This window comes from Medicago truncatula, chromosome 2, assembly GCF_003473485.1.
Source record: "Medicago truncatula cultivar Jemalong A17 chromosome 2, MtrunA17r5.0-ANR, whole genome shotgun sequence".
Classification (NCBI taxonomy): Eukaryota; Viridiplantae; Streptophyta; class Magnoliopsida; order Fabales; family Fabaceae; genus Medicago; species Medicago truncatula.
Window position 1 is genome coordinate 10,209,737 of NC_053043.1, and position 23,486 is coordinate 10,233,222.

The 23,486-nt window shown below is 33.4% G+C and overlaps 2 protein-coding genes, 1 long non-coding RNA gene and 1 pseudogene across 3 annotated transcripts; 3 read left to right on the forward strand and 1 right to left on the reverse strand.

Moving 5' to 3' along the window:
- Positions 1-200: 200 nt before the first annotated feature.
- Positions 201-10,549, forward strand: LOC11411068 (enhancer of mRNA-decapping protein 4). The gene is made up of 12 exons (XM_003594308.4): positions 201-1,267; positions 2,179-2,228; positions 2,320-2,476; positions 2,575-2,793; positions 2,991-3,119; positions 3,226-4,827; positions 5,146-5,505; positions 5,818-5,937; positions 7,810-7,980; positions 8,468-8,614; positions 8,702-8,818; positions 9,525-10,549. The coding sequence occupies exons 1-12, from the start codon at positions 512-514 to the stop codon at positions 9,831-9,833; spliced, it is 4,137 nt and encodes a 1,378-aa protein (XP_003594356.2). The 5' UTR covers positions 201-511; the 3' UTR covers positions 9,834-10,549.
- A 992-nt stretch (positions 10,550-11,541) lies between these two features.
- On the forward strand, positions 11,542-12,927 carry LOC11416660 (uncharacterized). Its single transcript, XR_003009416.2, has 2 exons — positions 11,542-11,697; positions 11,997-12,927. It is a non-coding gene; the product is annotated as an uncharacterized lncRNA (long non-coding RNA).
- Positions 12,928-16,848: 3,921 nt separating this feature from the next.
- Positions 16,849-18,029, reverse strand: LOC11415663 (ascorbate transporter, chloroplastic). Its single transcript, XM_024776908.1, has 5 exons — positions 17,896-18,029; positions 17,609-17,746; positions 17,355-17,456; positions 17,157-17,222; positions 16,849-17,004 (listed from the first exon to the last, which is right to left on the reverse strand). Exons 1-5 carry the CDS (start codon positions 17,914-17,916, stop codon positions 16,849-16,851), a joined length of 483 nt encoding a protein of 160 aa, XP_024632676.1. The 5' UTR covers positions 17,917-18,029.
- Positions 18,030-19,625: 1,596 nt separating this feature from the next.
- Positions 19,626-20,415, forward strand: LOC11426424 (ATG8-interacting protein 1-like; annotated as a pseudogene).
- Positions 20,416-23,486: the final 3,071 nt, after the last annotated feature.

Here is a 23,486-nt window from a genome sequence, read left to right on the forward strand (position 1 = left end):
TAGTTTTGATATGATTCTCAACTAAAAAATGCAATTTTACACACCTTTTCTGACAGCAAATTTTAAGAAAATTATAAATTTGTCCAAAAAAAAAGAGAAAAATTAGGAATTTGAGAAATAATAGTAGTTTCCCCGGCTCCATGATGATTTCATATATTCTACCATATGTTATGTTTTAGTGCTATGGTATGATGCTACCATTGCCATCCTTAAACTATTGATTAATAATCCTTTTCCTCACACCAATCCAATCTAGCATTCATTCAATTTCAGTCACACCATATAAGAGAAAAAAAATAAGAAGACCGAACCAAAGGTTTTGCATTTTTCTTCTTTTTTATCAAATTTTTCTGAAATTACTATACTAAGTACGAGGAACACAGAGACCAAAGTATCAAGTAACAATAGTTGAAACAAACACCAAAGTTAATTTCAGATCTCAATTTTGCATCATAAAGTTTTGATTTTTTTTCCCCTTTTCCTTCAATTTAAGATTTTGGGTCAAAGTTTTATGGCTTCTTCTGGAAATCCAAATCAAAATCAACAACAAACCCAATTTGATTTGCAAAAGCTTTTCAAAGGAACAACACAAACAAATCAAATTCCTTCAAATTTGAACACTTCTCCATCATTTCCTTCACCTTCACTTTCTACACCCCCTCCTTCTTCTTACCCTACCCCCTCTTCTTCTTACCCTCCACCAACTGGTACATACCCTTATCATCTCCCTTATAATATCCCCTTTCCTGAAAACCCTCTTATCCTTCAACATCACCCTCAAATGCATGCACCTCAAACTCAAAGACCCATTTTTCAATCTCCTTCATCTCCAAATCCAAACACTACCTCTGGTGCAAGGTTAATGGCTATGTTGAACACTCAAAACCCTCCTTCAAATCAAGAAACTTCATCGGTTTCTTCAGAGTATTCGGTGTCAGCAAATCCTGTGGTGAGTTCAGGTTCTTCTACAGTGAATGTTGCAAGTCCTCAGTCAACACCTGCAAGGATGCTGAGTGCTAAGGTTCCAAAGGGTAGGCATTTGAAAGGAGAGAATGTTGTTTATGATATTGACGTTAAGTTGCCAGGGGAAATGCAGCCACAGCTTGAAGTTACTCCAATTACTAAGTATGCATCTGATCCTGGTCTTGTGCTTGGGAGACAAATTGCTGTGAATAGATCTTATATTTGCTATGGACTCAAACTCGGGGCTATTCGCGTTCTTAATATCAATACTGCATTGAGATATTTGCTTCGAGGTCATACTCAGGTATTAAGTTTTGATGCTTTTGTTTGTAGTGATTGGAGTTTAGTAGTTAAGGTATTGAATGATTTGTTTTTGCATGTAAACTGTTAATTAAGTAGTCGATTATGGCTTCATGGTCATATTCAGGTGGGATGTGTTGCTTTTGGCTTGTAATTACTCTACTTTGATGTTATGTTTTGATGGTTTTGTAATCATTGGAGTTTAGTAGCTTTAAGGTATTGTTTTGCATGGTTTCCCCCTGTTTGGATATACATCTTAATTAAGTGCTTACAGCACAAAAACTTATCGAATAAGTGCTTATGTATAAGTTATTTCTATAACAAAAGATAAAATTAAGTCAAACTGTTTTTATATAAGCTATAAGTTTTTTTCATAAGCTATCATGGAGAGTTTATGGATATGTCATAAATTGTTCCCATAAATTCTCCCAAACAGTTGATAAGTTGAAATTAGCAAATCCGAACAGCCCTTAGTCAAGTTATATTCTTTTGGTTATAACAACTGCTTATATATTAACTGCCTTTGTTGTTTGTTGCCATGAGATGCGAAAAAGGCACGTAATTTTCTCATTTCCTCGTAAACTTATGAAATTTTTTGCAGTTAGGAAATGTGTAGGACTATGTAGTTATACGTTTAAAGTTTTCATCTGTATTTCATGTTTCTTTCTCTCGCTGAGTTTAGATGCTTGTTTGCAGAATGTCGAGATATATGGTATGAGCACATAACGACACGAGTCTTTTTTGACATTTGAGAAAGAAATATTATTTGAGTTATTTATGTTTTTTGCAATGCTTGCTTTGTCTCTTATGATGAGTTTTATGTTGCTACACAAATTGAGATGTTATTTTTTTCCCTTTTATTATACTTTCAATCCATACCCCCTCCAATTTTGTGGATATCAAATCTTTATGTAGAGAGTATCAGACATGGCTTTCTTCGCAGAGGATGTTCACTTGTTAGCCAGGTAAATACCTTTTATGTTTCTGTTTGTCATATTTTCTTTTGCAGTATAACATTTATTAATTTTCCCTTTGAATATGCTCATGCATTCACAGTGCTAGTACTGATGGGAGAATTTTCATATGGAAAATCAATGAGGGACCTGATGAGGAAGACAAGCCTCAAATTACTGGAAGAGTTATCCTGGCCATTCAAATACTAGGAGAGAGTGAGTCAGTTCATCCACGAGTATGCTGGCATCCTCATAAACAAGTAATAGTGACCTTTTAAAGTTGTTCCTTAAATTTATTATCTTTCAATTGGTTTTAACTCCATTAAAATGTTAGCTTATAGTTGGAATTGAACAACAGGAGATTTTAATTGTTGCTATTGGAAACCGTATCCTTAAAATCGACACAATGAAAGCTGGAAAAGGTGAAACCTATTCTGCAGAGGAGCCTCTCAAATGTAACATTGATAAGTTGATTGACGGGGTGCACCTTATTGGTAAACATGATGACAACATCACTGAGTTGTCAATGTGCCAATGGATGAAGAGTCGATTAGCTTCAGCATCAGCAGATGGCACGGTCTGCATTTGGCTTTTTCCTGCCTTGTATTTTTCTTTTATTTTTCGTTATCCAATTTGTTTTTGCTAGTGAAATTTATGAACATATTGATATAATTTTGAATCATTGTCTTTAAGTCATTCATGTTATTGTATTACATCTTGGAGTTGTCCATTTAAAGAAAAGTCTTATCATTGTTTAGTCTTTTATTTCAACAGGTGAAGATATGGGAAGAACGTAAGGCGACACCACTTGCTGTTTTAAGACCACATGATGGTAAACCTGTTAATTCTGTGACGTTCTTGACTGCTCCACACCGTCCGGATCACATCGTTCTTGTCACAGCGGTATATGTTCCTAGCTTTTCCCATTATTGGAAACATGGTATATTGATATTCTTAAGTTTATCTTTTGTAAACTAAATTCGTTTTGTATATGTTTCCTTTACTATAGGGACCACTAAATCAGGAAGTGAAGATATGGGTATCCGGTTACGAGGAAGGTTGGTTATTGCCTAGTGATTCCGAGTCATGGATTTGTGTTCAAACTTTGGATATAAGAAGTTCTTCTGAAGCCAACCCTGATGAAGCATTCTTTAATCAAGTTGTAGCGTTGCCTCGTGCTGGTTTGGTTCTGCTAGCAAATGCCAAGAAAAACACAATATATGCTGTGCACATAGAATATGGACCCAATCCAACTGCTACTCGTATGGATTATATTTCCGAGTTCATAGTCACAATGCCTATATTAAGCCTTATTGGAACTAGTGATAGTTTACCGGATGGAGACCATCTTGTGCAGATATATTGTGTTCAAACACAAGCTATTCAACAGTACGGACTCAATTTGTCACAATGTTTGCCTCCGCCTCTAGACAATATTGAACTTGAAAAAACAGAACCGAGTGTATCCCGTGCTTGGGATGGATCTGCTGATCTGGAAACTGTTAACATGCCACAAGTTCCTTTGAGCTCTTCTGAAAGTGCTGTGAATTTGTCTTCTTCAAATATTCATGGTCCGCCTGAAGCTTTTGTATCAGATAATAAGATCAAGCCAAATGATTTACCTTCTCATAATAGTTTTGAATATGTCCACGCTGCTCCACCCCCACTCCCTCCGAGTCCAAGATTGTCTCGCAAGTTATCTGCTTCCAAAAGTTCTTCTAATATTTTAGCAACCAGCTCAGCTAGCACTGGTGATCACAAAAATGAGCCAGCAAATCTTGATCCCTCTGTAGAAGAAAGAATAAAATCTGAAAAAGATAATGTGGCGGATGTGCCTGTATCGGGCGACAATTTGCAAGAAAGTGACAAAGTTGTACAAACTGATGTTTCTGTTGTTTCTGATTCCCCTATAACATTTAAACACCCAACCCATTTGGTAACTCCATCCGAGATATTCTCTAAAGCTGCCCTATCTCCTGCTAATTCCAATATCTCTGAAGGTGTTGCTGCACATAGTGATGCAGAAAAGTTTGAAGTAGAAGTTAAAGTGGTAGATGAGATTGAGACAGGTTCTAATCAAGAAAACACCGAGCATGACAGAGACAGAGGCTCACATACCGATGCCGCTAAGAAGAAAGAGAAGTTATTCCATTCCCAGGCTTCAGATCTTGGCATTCGGATGGCCAGAGATGCCTATAATATCGAGAGAGTTCATCAGGCTGATAAAGACACCTATAATACTGAGGGAGTTCGTCAAGCTGATCGAGACATCTATAATATCGAGGGAGATCTTCAAGCTGATAATACTAATACTATTGATGCTTCTGAAAATAATCGTGCATCGATTGAGGGAGAAGTTCAAGACACGAGTAAGGAGGTACCTGAAAACATAAGAGAACCAGAAGTTGTGGCTGCAACTTTGCCGTCCCCAGCACCTTCCACGAAAGGTAAAAAACAGAAAGGTAAAGGTTCTCAAGTGTCTGGTACACCTGCTTCTCCCAGCCCTTTTAACTCAGCGGATTCATCAAAGGATCAAGGTGGAAATCCAGCAGGCTCGTCCATGGAGTCTGCTTTACCACAATTATCTACTATACAAGATATGATGGGCCAGGTCATTAATTTACATTAGAACTTCGCTATTATTTTTTTTCTTGGCTTCACAAATTATGGTCCATACCATCCAAATATTTCTAAAATTACCAATGATTTTGGCAGTGCAGATCTTTATGACTAAATTCTTTAAGTGTTTTGTGTACTAATATAGGTTCAACATGCTACAAGTAGAGCATAGTTGATTGTTATTTCGTAGGACTAGGAAGACATCCTTTCACATCGTTTATTTGGTTTTGGCGCACTTACATAGAGTCGTGTCAGACAATGAGCTATATTTAGTTTTTTGTCTTGATCTCCATTTTTTCTTATTTTACAGCTATTAAACATGCAAAAAGAAATGCAAAAGCAGATGAATGCAATGGTTTCCGTTCCAGTTACTAAGGAAGGCAAAAGATTAGAAGGGTCATTGGGTCGAAGCATGGAGAAGGTAGTGAAGGCTAACACTGATGCTTTGTGGGCTCACATACAAGAAGAAAATGCTAAGCAAGAGAAATTAGAGCAAGACCATGTGCAGCAAATAACAAATTTGATCTCCAATTACATAAACAAGGATATGTCATCTCTATTGGAGAAAATCATTAAGAAGGAAATATCTTCAATTGGAACAACCATTACCCGTTCACTTAGTCAAAATATGGAAAAAGCAATATCAACAGCTGTTACCGAGTCATTCCAGGTTTATATTTTATTTCGACATTTGAAAATGCTACTTTTCAAATAGAGTACACATATTACCGGTAAAATTAGTTTTTTGTTAATTTGCTTTGGAAAATTCGCGTTCTGTTTGCACAGTGCCTTATTCCAAGCTTAAATGTTTTATATCAGAAATCTTTGTGTGACAATTATGGTTTACAAACTAATATTATTTGGTTTTCTATCTTATATGCTGAATTTATGCTTCAAACTTTCCCTCACATTTTTCCTGGCTAATGAAGTGACGATTTTTGTTTCAATATAACTGACCGAGGTTATGTTAAAAATTCTGCAGAAGGGGGTCGGAGACAAAGCATTGAATCAACTAGAAAAGTCAGTTAGTTCAAAACTTGAAGCTACAGTGGCTAGGCAGATACAAGCACAATTTCAAACTACCGGCAAGCAGGCTCTTCAGGTAAGCAGCAAGTAGTCAACATAGACAATGCATTTAAAAAACACTTATTATTTTCTTATCTTTCTTTAACATGTTGAGTGTATGGATCTCTGTTTTATTGTGCTTTTTCTTTATCCTGTGCATTATATGCAAATATATACGTAATTGGTCCCTGTCAAGCATATTGATTATCCATGCTCGTTGAATTTGTAAAATGAAAATAATAGGACAACTACAAATCTCTTCTTCATCGTATAAATATGACTGGTTCATGCAACGACTCCTTTACAACGTTGTATCAAGTAATGCCTTCTTTTAGGGAGTTCAACTTCACTCCAGTTAGGAAGCCTCCATTTATCCCATTTCATTCGTTGGATGTGTGACATGTGGCAAAAATAAAATCAAGCGTTGAGATTAAAAAGTTTGGAAAATACACTTACCTAATGAAAAAAAATGCTACACGCTCTTCTCCTCTATTCACAACGCTCTTCACCTTCTTCTCGGTTCTCAACATCATCGTGCTGCTGCCGCCTCTCCCTCTCGCCGGCGACGCCACCGCCGTCCCTGAACACAAGCTTTCTTCTCTTGATGAATCCGTCATAACCCACTTAACAAAAACACACAAATCAAACTTTTTCATAAACTTTTATTACAATCATAGTTTGAGTTACACACCTTTTCAGATTGTGATTGGTAAAATGAAGTCATTCATTCATTTATAGTCATCAAATAAGATATAAGAGATATAAAAATAAAACCCAAAAACAAAAGAACTATTTTTTTATATGACACATGTATATAAAGTGAAGATCTTTTTAATCCACGGAATTTTCCCACAAGGAAACTATTTGAAACGGCAGCGGCGGCAGTGAAGATCGCAACAGTGAGACTGAGGGTAAGTTGGGCGAGGTGATGTGGAGCACAAGGGGGAGGGTGCCGCCGCTGTATGGATGGAAGGGGGCGGCGTTGTCGTCGCCGGCGAGAGGGAGTGGGAGTGGTGGCAGCAACACACACTGATGATGTTGAGAAGATGAACAGTGCGTAGATTGTGAATAGGGAGGAGGAGGAGAAGAGCGCGTGGCCTTGGTTTTCATTAAACAAGTGTTTTTTCCAAACTTTTTAATCTCAACCCTTGATTTTATTTTTACCACATGTCACACATCCAAGGAATGAAATGGGGTAAATGGAGGCTTCCTAAATGGAGTGAAGTTGAACTCTCTTTTAGGATGTGCATATGGAGGACCATTGGCTTAAAAAAAAAAAAACTTGGGGTGTTGCATTATTAAGATAAGGCATGACAGGCCGATAAATTGGTGTCCTAATATTCTTGCGACGAACAAGAGATAACGTCAACCAATAGTTCCCAAACACGATCCGAATGGGTTGGTATTATCCAAATCCTTCCTTCCCTATCAGCCATTCGTTTGGCTCATTCTCGTGACTGCATTGTTACTTGTAAGCATAATTTAGGGTTGCCTCGCGATAAGCTCTGGATACCATATTGAAAGAGAGAAAACGAGAGGCATATGGTGAATACTATGTGTTTAAACTACAAAACAAAAATCTATATATATATATACTTAAAAGGTAATAAATATAAATAATAACAGAAAGAATTACACGATGTCATAATCCTAAATACATGATATTCTCTTGATGTACACGATCCTATTTTATTTTCAACAAAACCCATTTCTTGGAACTTGTATTTTTTAAGTGCTACTGAAATTCTTAAATAATAGTCATCAATCATCTTTGCAAATCATATGACAGTGCAATTCAGATTAACTTCATACTTTGAATTTACTTTTACGTTTGCTTTCAAGATGGTCAGGAATCTGGTTCCCTTGTAAGAGACTTTCTTTAATATTTTGTGTGGTTTGTACTTTGTAGGAAGCACTTAAGACTAGTGTGGAAGCTACATTAGTTCCTGCCTTTGAGAAGTCTTGCAGAGTTATGTTTGAGCAAATTGATAGCACATTTCAGAATGGACTTTTGAACCACACAACTGCCATTCAACAGCAGTATGATTCTACTCATTCTCCGCTAGCTGCGACTTTGAGGGTATGTATATGATACTTGTTTTGAAAATAGATAAGATTTCTATCATTATGCAATACTGTATTATTTATGTTTCCTTGATTGGCAAGGATATTCTTACAACTTTGTTGTAATATATCTAGCTTGCGTCGTATATATCTAAATAATTTGTTCCTTTGAAAAGTACATGATTATTAGATGAATGGAGGGATTTCATTTCATTTTGCATTGAATCTTTTAAAGGATTAATTTAGAGCAAATGATTTATTTTCTTTTCCAAAATAACTATTATATAAATGAGTAAAAGATCTTTTGGAAGTAAATTATTTTTGGAACTATAAGTTTAACTTCATTTCTCACCAGAAAAAAGGTCCAGTTATTTTTATAGGCTTGATTAAATCTTGGTTCACTGCCAGATCAAATATATTAAAGGCTTCCTCTCTTCAACCTAATCTTGAATGTCTGATCTATCATGTTTGAATACTCAATATGCGGTGTCGTGATTTCACAGGAAACGATTAATTCAGCATCATCGCTCACTCAAACTTTGAGTGGGCAATTAGCTGATGGCCAACGTAAACTGTTGGAAATGGCAGCTAATTCCAAAGTGGCTTCTGATCCTTTTGTAACACAAATCAACAATGGCTTGCATGAAATGGTATGTCTGTTTTTCATTCCCCTTATCTTCCTATTTCTGAACAGTGTTCTTGATATTTTCTTACCGTGAGGACTTGCTTTTTGACAGACCGAGGATCCTACCAAAGAACTATCAAGGTTAACAAGTGAGGGAAAATTTGAGGAAGCATTTACCGGAGCCCTTCATAGAAGTGACGTTTCAATAGTTTCTTGGTTATGTTCTCAGGTATGTGTGTACGACAATTATTTGTTTAGTTGACTTGAGTAACCACCGAGAATTTCATTATGTTGGCAATAGTGCTTATGAAGAACTAATCAATGTGAAATGAAGTTTGTAATGATAGTAAAATGAGAGCTTAATTTTTTATTGAAACTGTAGATAATGAAAACTTGATCCTATATATTAACAACTTTTCAGTGATATCGGGGAAGCTTCATTAGTTGATTTTTTTTTTGTCCCGGGCTAAATGTCAATTTCTAGGTTGTTCTTACTGAAAATAACAAGGCTGTGTTTAGATAAACAACTTAATTAAGCACTTATTATATAAGTGTTTATGTATAAGTTATTTCTATAATAAAAGATAAAATAACGTTAAATGGTTTTCATAGAATTTACAAGTTGTTTTCATAAACTCTCCCATACAGTCTCACAAAGTCTTTATGTTAGTAGATAAGCTCTAATAGGCTAATCCTAACATGCTCTAAACATGTGATATTAATTTTGAAGTTTATTTGCTGTTCCTATGATAACTTGGTCCATCTTTTACGTCTGACAAGATTGAAATCACATTTCATAAATCCACTCCAATCACGGATGATCAAATTGATCTCCATATAATTGGTGGTTAATGCATATATTTTGTGGTTTGCAAGATTATGTCAATACAAAGTCAATATAGCTAACATTGAATTTCAAACCTCTTCATGAACAGGTTGATTTAAGCAGTATCCTGACAATGGTGCCACTGCCATTAAGCCAGGGAGTACTTTTATCTCTTCTACAACAATTATCCTGTGACATCAATACAGATACACCGAGAAAATTGCAATGGATGACAGATGTGGCTGCTGCTATAAACCCAGAAGATACTAGGATTGCAGCGCATGTGCGGCCAATATTGGATCAAGTGTACCGAACACTAAGCCATCATCGTAGTTTACCATCTAATTCCCCTTCAGAAGCTAGCACAATCCGCCTTCTCATGCATGTTATAAACTCTGTGTTAATGAGCTGTAAATGAGTATCATCATTGGTGTATAGATAGTTTGGAGGGGGATGAAGTGAACTACTGTGTGTAGTTTCCTTTGTACAACTGATTTGTGTGGATTAGTTTCTCTTTCATCTTCACATACAAGGAAAAGTATGACATCCTCATACGAAGAAGTTAAATCACATTGGTTTCAAAACTGCAATCGGAATAAAAACTGAATCAAGGGTTGCAAGCAGTTGAGGATTGGAGTGGCTCCACCAAGTAGTCAAGTGCTTAACTAGCAGTTATGGCAGGATAAGCTTTTGTGCGGGTTTTTGTGCTGCTTCTGATACTATAAAGCTCTCACCACGACACGACAGTGTTCAGAGAAAGGTCAGAATCGTTATAGATCTGTTATATTCAACGTTATTGTGAAATGGACATTGGGAGGTTGGTTGGCTTCAGAAGCAGTGTTGTGTGTGGGTTGGCTCTCTGGTGTCTTAAATGTATTAAAATTTGCAGTCATTAATAATGAAATGAGAGCCTCCCATTTATGTAAACTTTATTACACTCAATGTAGCAATTTAGATTGAAGGTCTTCTTCCTGGATTTTCCTGTTAATGCTGCAGGATTGAAAGTCAGCATTTTAGACTTTTGCTAGAGATTAAGATGCAGTTTGGATTAGTTTTGTTTATCTTCAAGAGTCTCAATTGAAATAACTTGATGAATTTTCACTTATAAAAAAGTTTGTTGATGTTTATGAAAAAGTTAGATAATTTTTTTTTTTTTTTTTTTAAAAATGGGATGTAGAAGTTGATTTCAATTTATTGAGAAGCTAATATTGTTTAAAATACTTACAATTATTTTAATATATTTTTATTTTTTTTATCTATTTTGCTTGTTGAGAGGTTTATGTAAATTGGCTGTCCATAGGAGGTGAACTCAGGTATCTCTAGTTGGTAGCAAGAGACTAATTGAGATCTATTTAATATATAGTTATTTGGCAATGTTTTTACAAGGCTTTGGCGTTAGGAAAAAAATTACTTATTTAAAGAAATTGTCGTCACCAATAATAGCATTTTTTTTTTTATTGTGTTGTCTTGTTTTGGAGTGAATTTAAGATACATTGACCATTACAGGAAGAAGAAAAAGTTCAGAAATCACATGATAACTTGCCGAAAGGGAAGCCATTGGTGCTTAACAACTCCAAATCTTTAGAGAAAACAACAAAACAAGCCTAATAATTAATCCAAAAAAACAAAGCCTAAATGGAAAATAGAAAATGGGACAACCCAAAAATACATGAATTAGCACTCATTTACATTTCTGAAATTACCATAAAAATAAAAACATAAAATTGAACAATTATATTGTGTCACAACAAAAACACATCACTATCACCCCATCCATGCAACAACTGTGGGAACGGTTAGATCTAATTAAGAGAAAAATTCTCCTTTAAAATATAACAGTCTCCACGATTGTTGCACTACAAAGGATTTGTTTCCGATTAACATTGGAGGGAAACAAATCTTTATATAAGGATGTAACAAACCCTTTGATTACTTTTCATTTGTGGTATTTCCTTATGGCCAAAATTAGAACCAAAAAAAGAGGAGAAAACACCTATCTCACATTTCATTGCTGGTGATGATGAAAGGTGAAACAAAATTAAAATAAAATAATGTGTACGTGTGCATGTGTCCCTGTGATGAATTGTGTGTGCTGTTATGCTTGTATTGAGTTGTGACATGTTTTTTCCTTAAAAAAAGCATAGCGTGTGTACAAAGCTCACCATTTCTAATCAGTTATCTTTAGATTACGTTACCACCAACTGTTCCAAATACAAATCAAAATCATATATAAGTCTTAACTTTCCCTTAATTTCCCCTTAAGATTAATACTCATCTCATAGGTATTCAACTACCCTTTACTCATAATCATCACAATTATTGAGAATGATTAACAATTAATCATTCTCAATAATTTGTATCAATTGTTTCTTACACATTTTGTTTTTTCATATACATTGAAAAAAGAGGTTTTTTTGTTCATTTTCATAGTAAGTTTTGTTTTGTTTTTATCTATATGTTTTGTATGTACCTAAGTTGTGTTTTTCTTTGTTCATTATTACAATTTTGATCTTGCAATACAACTTTTTGATGTTCTTGTGTTTGATTAATAATAACATTGTTTGTGATCTTGCATTGATAGAAAAAGGAATATAAATGGAGCAAGAGAAGAATAAGAGAGCAAGAGAATATGATGATATTGAAGCTAAGATTTGGTTTTCTTTTGAGAATAATAACAAGAAAGCTAAAAAAAGAGATGTATGTGGCACAAGTTTCACCAAGGAAAAGAATGAAGTGGAAGAGAAAGGTTGTTTAGCATTTGGAGTGTTTGATTTCCCTTGGTTGAAAGATGGTGTCATATACAAATTAGAAGATTGTTTAATTGATTTTGAAGACAATTTCTTGTCATCATTACAAGACCAAGACAACACTTGTTTCAAGGTTTCTTCTGGTATTGATTTCTTTGAGGAAAATGATAGATTGTGTGAGGCTCCAAAGGCTTCAATGGAGGATTTGTGGCTGCCATTTGAGGTTAATAGATTGGAGCTTGAAGCAGAAGATTTGGATTGTATTTGTAGCTCTTTGCTAAACAATTAAGCCTCTTTCATACAACCAAACAACATAGGGTATTTTTTTATTTTTTATTTTAATGTTATTAGTTCTAGTTACAATCTTTTCATCATAGATGAATACATCACCCTTGTATTAGAAATGGGTTATTTGAAACAAAATTGGACAACAATTTCCGAAAGCAATTCATATGGTTAACACGGTTCATATATCTGGTTAATTACGTTCAGTGGATGGTTGATGAAGATAAAAATATGCCGCAACTCAATAGTCATCCATTGAACACAACTAACCACGATTTTGAATGTTATTAACCATGATATTCAACCCCTATTGGTTAGTTCTAGTTTTTCTTTCACTATATTCCCCACCTCCTTCTGCAGGCTTTATTTAAATAAGCCATGCCATGAATATTCTTGTTAAACTTTTTCATTCATTTTTTTGTATGTTGAACAAGTAAAATGTGGGGATTTAATACATATAGTATTCAATATTTTTCTGCATTTACTACTACTTACTTTATGACATGAATGTATCCTAAAATGTGTGGAATTGCTGATACTTTCTCGGTACAAAAGATTAGACTTCCTTCTATTTCACCACCTAAACCCCTCATATAAAGTATGAAAAATTCAACCTAGAAGCTCCAAGTGATGTATAGATTACATAATCCTTGAAACCTTAAGATTATGTTCAGCATTGTCCAAATTAGGTCCAGAAATGAACAAAACTTGTTATGCAGTTAAGACAAATGGGAATTTTGTGAATAACATAGTATAGATTAGAGAGTAATTTGTAGCTTTGTTGAGCTTATTAAAGGTTGAAATGAATGTAACTTTTTTTATTTTATAAATTTGGTATCTTTTATGTGCAATTGCGTAAATTAATCTTCTGAGTTGTATGAGATCATATTTCCAACAATGTTTTGCGTAAAAAGCACTGTTAGTCTAAATTCAAATTTGAGATATCTGATTAACTTGAAAGAGACTTAAATCATCTCATTCTAACGTGTTTGAGTGAATGAGTGTGATATTCTGACTATTCTACCATGCAAAAGGCTATTATCATTGAAAATGATGTATCCCTATTTGACTTTTGATTTGAGTGGAAACATGCTTATAGACTCAGAATTTGCTTTGTTTTATGACATTATTCTCATCATTTTTTTAGTGGTAGACATACGTATTTTAGTTTAATGGTTGATGCAGTTAAGATAAAGGCATTCATTCGTTACTTTGAAAAGGACCAAGTGCGGCTTGCTGTAGTTGTGATGATATTTGTACCTATAAACAACTCCATGCTTCTCAAAACTTTTTTCCTTCAATAAAATGATTGCTTATGGCATGTCTTGTTTCAGAAATAGCATTTTTTGCAAGAAAAAAAAAACAATTTTATTTTACTAGTAAAAGTATCACTTTGATACAATGAAAACAATAAAAATATTCACTATTTTCTATTTAAGTGAAAATAATTTGATAGTGTTCCAAGTCCAACAAAAATTAAAGTTGAAGTGGAGAAAAAGAATAGAAAATGAAAATCAATCAACTGGGTAAGAATAGATTCCTTAAAAAAAGGGTAAAAATAGGTCAAACCGCCTGACATAGAGTTATAGAGTTATAGACCTATAACATAGTCTATGTCATATTCATGTCAGGTCAGACTATTTTATTAAATAAACTAGACCAATGCATTTTTAAAAACATATTTAGCTTATTAGCAAAAAAAAACATATTTAGCTAATATCACTCGGATTACAGACTACCTAAAAAACCTTTAAACATATCAGACTAATCTACTTAAGTAAATATAAATAGCAATTTTTATTACTATTATCATTACTCCATTCATTAATGCATAAATTTTGTGTATAACTATTACTAAATTTCTCTGTGTCAAGTATTCAATATTGTCTTGTCAAAAAAAAAAGTATTCAATATTGGCTTTTTATCTTCCAACATATATTAGTAATATATGTTTAGAAAAATATGATAAATTCATCTTGTAATTTGAAAGAAGAGTTATATTTAGATATAATTTGTGACCGTGAGCTTAGCTCAGTTGGTAAGGACAATACATAATATATGCAAGGTTCGGTGTTCGAATCCCGACCACCACCAAAAAAAATATTTAGATATAATTTTATTTGCAAATTGGTGTTTATGAATTATGACTAGGGGCATAGTATTATATTAAATTTTGTATCTTATGTTAAATTATAAATTTCATAAAATTTTGTGTCATTAAAAAACACAATGACCTAGCTCAACCATCAAATGTTGATATTGTTGGGGATTTGGTAGTTTAGATGATTTGAACTAAGAGATAAAGATTTTGGGGTTCTCGTTCAAACTCAAACGAATGAGTAAAAATATTAATCTAACAATTAACTATTAATATTTGTCATTTAAAAAGATTTTGATCCTGATTTTCATTTTGTTTACTAACAAAAAAAAAATCACAATGGCCAACATGAACTTTTGACATATTTAAATACAAAATTTAAAGCATGATGTCATATTAAGTTATATTCTCTAAGATTGTGTTAGATTTCAAAATATAATTCAATGACATTGGTCTATTAACTTTGTTAGTCTTCTCTAAAAAAAACTTTGTTAGCCTATTTACCAAAGTCTACGTTGCTCATCACTTGAGTGTAGTAGATTTTTGTATAAAAAAAGTAGTGGAGTAGAATTTTCGAACAGACTTTCGAAAAGATCAAACTAAATTTCTTTTTAACAAAAAATCAAACTATTAAATCTTAAAAACGAGTCTAAAAGATAATATATTAAATTCAGGTCTAGCATTTGCAAAGAAGATCATACTTAAAACATGATGCACAGATTCGGTAGTGAGTCTACTATAAAATAAATAGAAAAGTGGTCATTAAAAGTAAAATGAGTTTGGGTCACTTATGCTTGAAGGAAAGTGGTAACATTGGAATATTTTTAATAGTGAGTTTCTCTCACCCAAATAACTATTTATTTTTTGTTAACCCAAATAGCAATAATGCTTGAAGATTTCACCAGCTTAGTGGTTCAAGATTAGTTCATTAGTGGTGTAAATTTTGTTTCACAAACACATTTCGTCCAAATCCTTAATTTGATCCACATAGGTTTGATTCAAAGTTAAAAGATCAGTTGGATGTGACTTTCACAGTATAATACCACTAATTTTAAATTTTTATTTTTTATCATTTCTCCTAAATTTTCTTATACACTCATTCTCTCTTTGTTTTTCCCTATCTTGTTTTCTATCATATTTCATTCATGACTCATATGAGGCTATTCTTTTTTGTTTTTTTAATAAAAATATCTTGTTATGGGGAAGAGTCACAAGAGTAAAGATAAAGAAAATCTAAGAGGTTATTTAATGAAAGCCAATAAACGATTTGAAGATATATAGCTTGTTTGTTTTTGCAGCAAATTGGCAACCGTGGTACGTTTGTCTTAAATCCACCATTCATAGCTTCTTTTTATCACAATGAAAGAGTTGTCAAACGCGAATAAAAGTGGTTGAACGTCAAACCAAACAATAATATTATCATATGAAACTTTCTTCTATTATGATGATGTTGCAATGGACATTGCAATCTTACTAAGATTTTTGAAATTTTGCTAGAAAACGGGTAATTAGACAAATCTCAAACGGAAAAAATAGAAAGGTTAATAGAAACTTTCGTTTTGTAACAAACAAACAAAAAAGGTCAGTTAAGTTACTTACTTTTGGTTGTTACCTTGTTAATAAGGACAACTAATAGATAAATTATATTGAAAAAATATGTATAAATCAAACAAAAACAAAACAACAATTTAAGATAAAATACAAAATTTGTTACATATATAAAATCAAATACTTTTACTTACATTACCTTTCCATATTCTACCACCAACCCAAATATAGCACCTTCCGCTGGAAATTCTATTTCCAAAAATAATTGGTCGAGTCAACCCACAGTAGGTCCCGCCTCACTAATATTACTGGTGTATATATATATATATATGTATATAGGGCAATGCTATAAAACATCCACCTACTTTTATTATGTAGGTGTGTTTTAGCATTGAACACCATTTTGTTTTAACAAAGAACCCAAGCATCTCTTTTGTTTTTTTTTTTTTATTTTTCTTCCTGAATTTACTTAAGCCATTACAAATTCTTCCATGTTAATGTTCTACTCCTTCTTTGTGTCGGATTCCATGCACGACAACTTTTTTTTTTTCCTCCTTTCTTCACAATCTCATCCCTTCCAGTCAAATTGCAAACCATATCATGTTTTTTGGAATAATAATAAAAGTTGATTGCTTATCCTCATTCAAAATCAAAATTAATAAAAGAAACTATTGTTGAGCGTCTCCTTAAAATCACTAGCCTGGGAAAACTGACACAAAATCAAGGTGATGATTCGGCCAACGTCGTGACCTTCATCACAACGGGAATGGCGTAATGTTGATCCGGGAAGATAATGTGAAAAAAAAAAATGAAATATTGTTAATAATAAATAGTGAGTTAGTCCCAGTTGCAGCTGTGCCAAAGACGCCAGCAAGCACACCTGCTGTATTCGATAGTCCCAGCAATACGCCCTGAAATTGAACCTCGTGAGCATTATGATATAGAGATATTGAATAAACAAAATAGCCTGAGTGGTGACATGTATAATGGAATCTGTTCCAGGATTTAATGCATTCTGAATTACCAACTACTGGTCATGGTATATGTAAAAGAAATGACTCACAGCATAACGTGGTCCAATGTCTTGGTGATTGGAATAAAGACCAGATTGTGAGAAGGCATCAGATCCCTGTAAAAAAAAAAGATTATGGTTTGAATTAGGTGGCTGCATATATGGAAATCATATGCAAACATGTTGTATTGGCATAAAAGTGCCAAAACTTGAGGAATTCACACTAAGAAATGTTGATCTAGCTCAAACCTGACTGCATGCCATGCACAATACTGCCATGGCGGGTGTTTTGACATGGCTCAGTTGCGTAAGAAAAAAGGCAGGACCTAGAAATCCGATCGATTGCATGATCTGCCATATTATCCATAAATATTAATAGCAGAATAATTTCAAAGAGTGAAATGAATCCTAACAATTTCCTTCACCGCATTCTGTTAAGAACATTATTTGTAATAGTTGTTGATCAGGCATGACAATATTTTAGTAACAAGTGGTTATCATACCTTTCGAACAGTTGTTATGGAAACACCTTTGCTAACTAATGTGTCTGCTATCCACCCTCCAATATTTGCAAACACGGCCATGGTTAACCACGGAAGAACACATAAGAGCCCAGATTCGGTGAGGTTGAACTTCAGAACCTGATAAAATGATCAATCAACTTGTTGATTCAATGGAGTAATAAGTGGGAGTTGTGATGTACTAAATCCTACAATTTCATTGCAAAGGTAAATCCAACTATATAGAAAGTGATGTAAAAAATGTATTATACAAAGCATAGGTTAATAACCTGATTGTAGTAAGTAGGCATCCATGTTAATAGAATAAATGTTCCCCAGTTGTGGCAGAAATGAGAGATTATAAGAGCCCATACTGGTGCTTTTGATAAAATTAATTTCCAAGGAATGTCCGAAACAGGTGTTTTCGATATAGAATGTACCAACCTTGTTGGAACATCTGTGGAAATTGAGTTAAAAAGACTAAACACAAATTCCCATGTTAGGTAGAACTAGTGTTGTGTGAATTGAAAAAAGTGGAAGTCCCACATCGGATGGAACACATATTAGTAGTGTTTATATAGTGGGGGTGTACCTCTAAGAGGTACATAGTTATGTGGACGAAGTAAGCACTAGAGAATAAAATATATTGATATATATTTTATTATTTGGAAATGATAAATTAAATAATTAATTTAATCATTATTAGAAAGTACTTTCTTAGTCCCCAAGTTTTGCTAAAATAATTTGGAACGCAATCTAGAATATTTTGGAACACAATCTGAAATATTTGGGGGGAAGGCAATCTAATATATTTTAGTACATGATCTAAAATATATTTTGATACTCAGTAATATATTTCTGTACTGAATAATATATTTTTATACTCAATATGATATATTTTGAGACTCAATTTGAGATATTTTTTGTACTAGATCTAATATGAGAATTACTTACTCCCAAAGTTTCTCACTTATTAGTTGTGAACTTTCTCTACAAATAGAGAGCTCACACAGTGCATTCCACACACCGAAATTCACAGTTGATGCTTCCTGTGTTTTTCCTCTCTTCTCCCTCCTTCGACTTGTGTTGACAAGTCCTTCTTCTTTTTTCTACTCTTTTCTGTCGCTTCGAAATTAAGAGTGTTCTTAAGACCATATAGTCCATTGTCGATATATTGTCCCTTCGGAATCAAGAATGGTCTTAAGAGCATAGTCCCTTCAATTATTTATGTCCTTTTAGAATAAAGAATATTTTAAGATCATAGTCCATTTTCGGTATAATAAGAATGATCTTAAACATATATATTCTTCTTCAATTCATGGAGAAGTTAGATGTTAGACTGGTCGTAACACCATATTTGAGTAGTTGAAATACCATATTGATATTTGGAGAAGTTAAAAATTAGAATGGTGGTAATACCATATTTGAGTGGTCTCAACACCAAAATAGAGTGGTCATAGTACCATATTGATTTCAGTATTAAAAGAATGGTCTTAGTACCATATTGAAGGTGTAATTCTCGAACGGTTTTCTACAGTGCATAGTTAACCGCACAGTTGCAGCTGAGCTTGTTTTATCCTGGAGGCGGCGTGGTTGATAGTCTGCCTTGCACAATTTTGGGCAGTGCCACGAAACGTCTTAAAGAGAGCGACCTGGTCGTGACTCAACCTAGTAACAACTTCGGTAGATAATAGAATTTAGAAATCCAAATACAAGAGTTTGGAAATCCAAAAACAACAATTTTAAGACGTTCTTATCTGCTATGTCTACCGAAGAAGTTAATTATTGCTGCGAACTGTGAAACTTTTAGTTTTTTTCTTTCTTCCCAAAAGTAGTAGTTTTCTCGTAGATGTATGCATTGTTGTGATGAAATCGAACACCTTTTTTGATCAACCTAACTGCCCTACCTCTCCCCTGCCTGCATAATTGCTTTTGCTATGTATGTTTGTTTTTCACTTTTTGGTTTTGGTTTTGTAGTAAAATTAGAACTCTGATAGCAACTTTTTGATGAAGACAAAAGATGGCAGGAACTGAAAATGAAGGGGACAAGTCTTCTCGCGGTAATGACTGGGAGGTTGTATCTCTCACAACATCAACTTATGCAGCTACTCCTGGTCCACGTGAAGTTGAGTTGAAGGATGATGACAAGGAAGATGCATACGCAATAAATGAAGCTGAGACATCGAACGCTTTGTTCATGTCTGGTCACTTCGCCTTTCCACCAAGTAAGCATGAAAACTTGCCATTGGAAACAGACTATAGTGAGATTCATAATGAATCCGGAGACAAAGGTGTTGCCTTTGAAGAGACTTATGAAGAAGCAGCCAAGCCTAGTGGAAAGGATGAAGAAAACTTGACATTAGAAGGATTGGATGTGTCAAAGGGAGTTTGAGGATATGAAATATTATGATGAGAAAATCAACAGATTATCTATTCATGGAAAATAGTTTGAGGAAGGTACAACTCTACCAGATTTTGGTTTGACTGAAAAAGAGGAAAGTATATATCATAGCCCTGCAAAATACACTTCTTTCCCCAGTGAAACAGACATTGGTGTTGTGACAGCATACGATGAAAACGTAGTTGAGTCTGAAACAACCGAATCAGCAGAGCAGGAGACAAAGGTATCTCCTGATGATTTATCACTGTCAAATAACTCTTCCAAAGATGACAAACAAAACCCTTCAGATCTTCCTTGCGGAGCTTGGTGGAAGCGAGGGGTTGCCTCCATATATGCTCATGCAAAGGAGGCAAATACATTATGGTATGTTTTCATTACGAGATATTATTCTAATAATACCACAAATTAAAATTGATGAACAATAGCTTTGGTGAACAACATGATGAAGGTGAATATTGTTGAAGGGAAAAATCGTGTGGAAAAAATGGATTTTTGACCACTATCTACGAAGCATGAATACTACACCGAACAAAACTCGAGTTATGACCCAACATACATTAACAAAAATCCTTCGAAAATATCTACCTTTTGAAGACTCGCGCTACTATAGTATCTTGGTTGGTTTCAGGGCTCCAACATTGCTTCTCTAACATAGCCAAAATAAATCATATGTATGTCGAGAACCCATATATCACCGTGTTCCTTTCTCATAGCCAGCTTCTTCCATCTTCGCTAATTGTTTCCTTTTCCATCATGTTTATTGGACCCTCCCACCAAAAGGAATTCAACATTTTTTGAATTTCATCCCCTAAAGTTGTTGGCAAGAGGAATGAACTCATAAAATATTAAAGCTTATAAATTATAACAATTGAGATTAACTGATATTAAATGATAATGTAAAAAAAATTACACATTCATTTAATGATATATCATCAAATAGATAATTATAAGAATTAATAAATTAAAGAGGCATAGAGACACATTAACTAAATCGATGGAGAAGTTTGAAAATGGCGGTGGAGTTTGTTTTCTTGGGAGGAGAGTTTGTGGGGGAGTGTGGTGAGCATATGGGTTTGAAACCTTCATTCTTCCCATCGTTATACGGTGATCAATGCTTATCAAAGTTTGACCGAAGAAGCTGAGCGAGAATCTTATAACAACAGTTCAATTATAAACGATAATCTGTTATGGATAAAAGAAATTTCGTTAAAAATAAATTTGTTTTCTTGTTGTTTGATTCTTAATCGAATTCCAACGAGAGAAAACTTAGTTCGGTGGAATGTTCTTTTGAACAATGTCCAAATTTGTACGACTGAGTGTGGTTTGAGCGAAAATATGTATCATCTTTTTGTTACTTGTGATTTTTACTGTAAAATTTGGATGGTGGTTTCTTTTTGGTTAGATTTTTCAACGACGGCTCAAGGGAATTTACTGAATCATCTAATTCAGTTCACAAAGTTTGGTGGGTTTTCTAAATAGGTTCAATTGACATTTAACATTATTTGACTTTTAGTTGTGTGGATAATCCAGAAAGAGAGGAACATGCACATATTTCAGTATAAAGAGGAAGATATTAATTCTTTAAATGAAAATGTTAAGCTTCATATATTTTGATGGTTTAAATCGACATATATCTTATTCGATTTCGACTATAATTATTGGAGGCCTAATCATCTTCTTTGCCTAACTGGTGTCATGTAGTTTTCTTCTTCTTTTGCTTGTGCGTGTTTGTTCTAGCTTATTCACCACAAGGTGGAATTCTTATTACATACCTGCTTAACCAAAAAAGAAGAGAGGGGCATCTTTATCTCCCAATATGATTATTTGAAGAGATGTATGGAAAACAAAAATAAAATAGAAATAGAAAAATAGAGTAAGATTAAAACTATAGCCACTCGATTAACATAGAACTACTGGACACCACTTATGTACCATTAAGGTACCTGTACCAATGTTATATAACATTGACCAATAAAAATGTGCCACATACTGATATTACTTTATAAATAATTTATTTGATATATGTTTTTTAAAGTATGTGCTACATGGCATACCTTAATTGACTAATGTTATATAACATAATGGTCAATGCCCCTCTGCACTTTATGTAGACGAAATGACCATCTTTAGGGCAAATAAGTCCTGCTGCATGCTTAATGGCCCGACCCCACTTTGCTATTAAATAGTAAATAAATGCCAAAGCAGAAGAAAGCACAAGTGGCTGCACTACACACATTACATGTTTTTTTTTGAAACGTTAACTTGTGATTTTAGGGTATAAGTTAAAAAATTAAATATATTTTTTTTTAAAAATTTGTGCATTCTTATCTCAAAGGTTGTAAAAGTTATACTTTCAATATAAAATTTATTTTAAATTTTTATTTTAAATTTTTTAACTTGTGTCCTAAAGGTACAAGATAACATAATCTTTTTTATTTATGTGTATAGTCACTGTAGTGACATCAAATATCAGCCCCAGTGGCCAGTAGATATTCAATCATATTGTAAAAAAAAGGTTTAAAAGTTACCAAAAAAAGCTATATCACATAGCTCAATTGAAAGCAGCAATGTTTGATGTTATAACAGAGAAGGAAGGGAGCGGCAATCACGCGCGTAAGAGGGGTACGAAATTTACGCGTACATAAAAATGGAAAATTAAACTATTCCGACCAAACAAACAATTTAGGGTAATGCTATCCAGTGTTTCAGATCCACCGGTTAAGAAGCAATAAATTCATAGATTTTATTTATCTACCTTAATTAAAGTGAGAAATAATAAGTAACTAATTAAAATTAATAAAAGCTGTGATCAATACTCTCTAAAGGATGCAATTTTGTTTTGAAGAGAATTTAATTACACATTTAATGATTTTGTATTTGATATTTTATCCGAATATGTTTTATCTTTGAAATTGCTAATTTATTTTGGACTTTAAAATATCTTGTCTTTATTTAATTATTTCAACAACTTTTAATTAAAAAAATGAAAGAAGACAATATGTTGAGTAAAATTCATCGTAAAATTCACGGGACGAAAAAATATGGTGCAAAAAAAAATTCACGGAAAAAACAATATTGTTATGAGGAAAACTTACACGAAGAATTCAAATAATATTATATTTCTATTTCACATGATATAAATTGATCAACTCTCAAAATTATATAATAGTTGTTGTGCCTTTAAGAGAGTATTAAATACAATTTTAATTAATTGGTTTATTATTTCTCATATTAATTGAGATAAAATAAATGAAAATGATCAATTTATTGCTCCTTTAACCAGTGCCCCAGGGGCACCGGTTAGCAACACCCAACAATTTATTTAGTATTTGAAGTTAATAATTAAACAATTGAATTCAAAAGATGAATGAACTTCATGAAATGAATGATCGTTCAAAAAATCCGTATTTAATTCTTAAGTGGAACAATATTTTGTTAGACTATATTTATCTCAGAGTTGAATTCTAAATTATCAATGCA

Excerpts from the sequence above, each read along its gene's own strand:
- LOC11411068 (XM_003594308.4), top strand. The coding sequence starts at position 512 with ATGGCTTCTTCTGGAAATCCAAATCAAAATCAACAACAAACCCAATTT. Across the intron at positions 2,477-2,574 it reads GCTGGCATCCTCATAAACAA|GAGATTTTAATTGTTGCTAT; the intron begins GTAATAGTGACC and ends ATTGAACAACAG. Across the intron at positions 5,938-7,809 it reads CCGGCAAGCAGGCTCTTCAG|GAAGCACTTAAGACTAGTGT; the intron begins GTAAGCAGCAAG and ends TGTACTTTGTAG.
- LOC11415663 (XM_024776908.1), bottom strand. The coding sequence starts at position 17,916 with ATGCCTACTTACTACAATCAG. Across the intron at positions 17,747-17,895 it reads TGCCTACTTACTACAATCAG|GTTCTGAAGTTCAACCTCAC; the intron begins GTTATTAACCTA and ends TCATTTTATCAG. Across the intron at positions 17,223-17,354 it reads TGTGCATGGCATGCAGTCAG|GGATCTGATGCCTTCTCACA; the intron begins GTTTGAGCTAGA and ends TTTTTTTTACAG.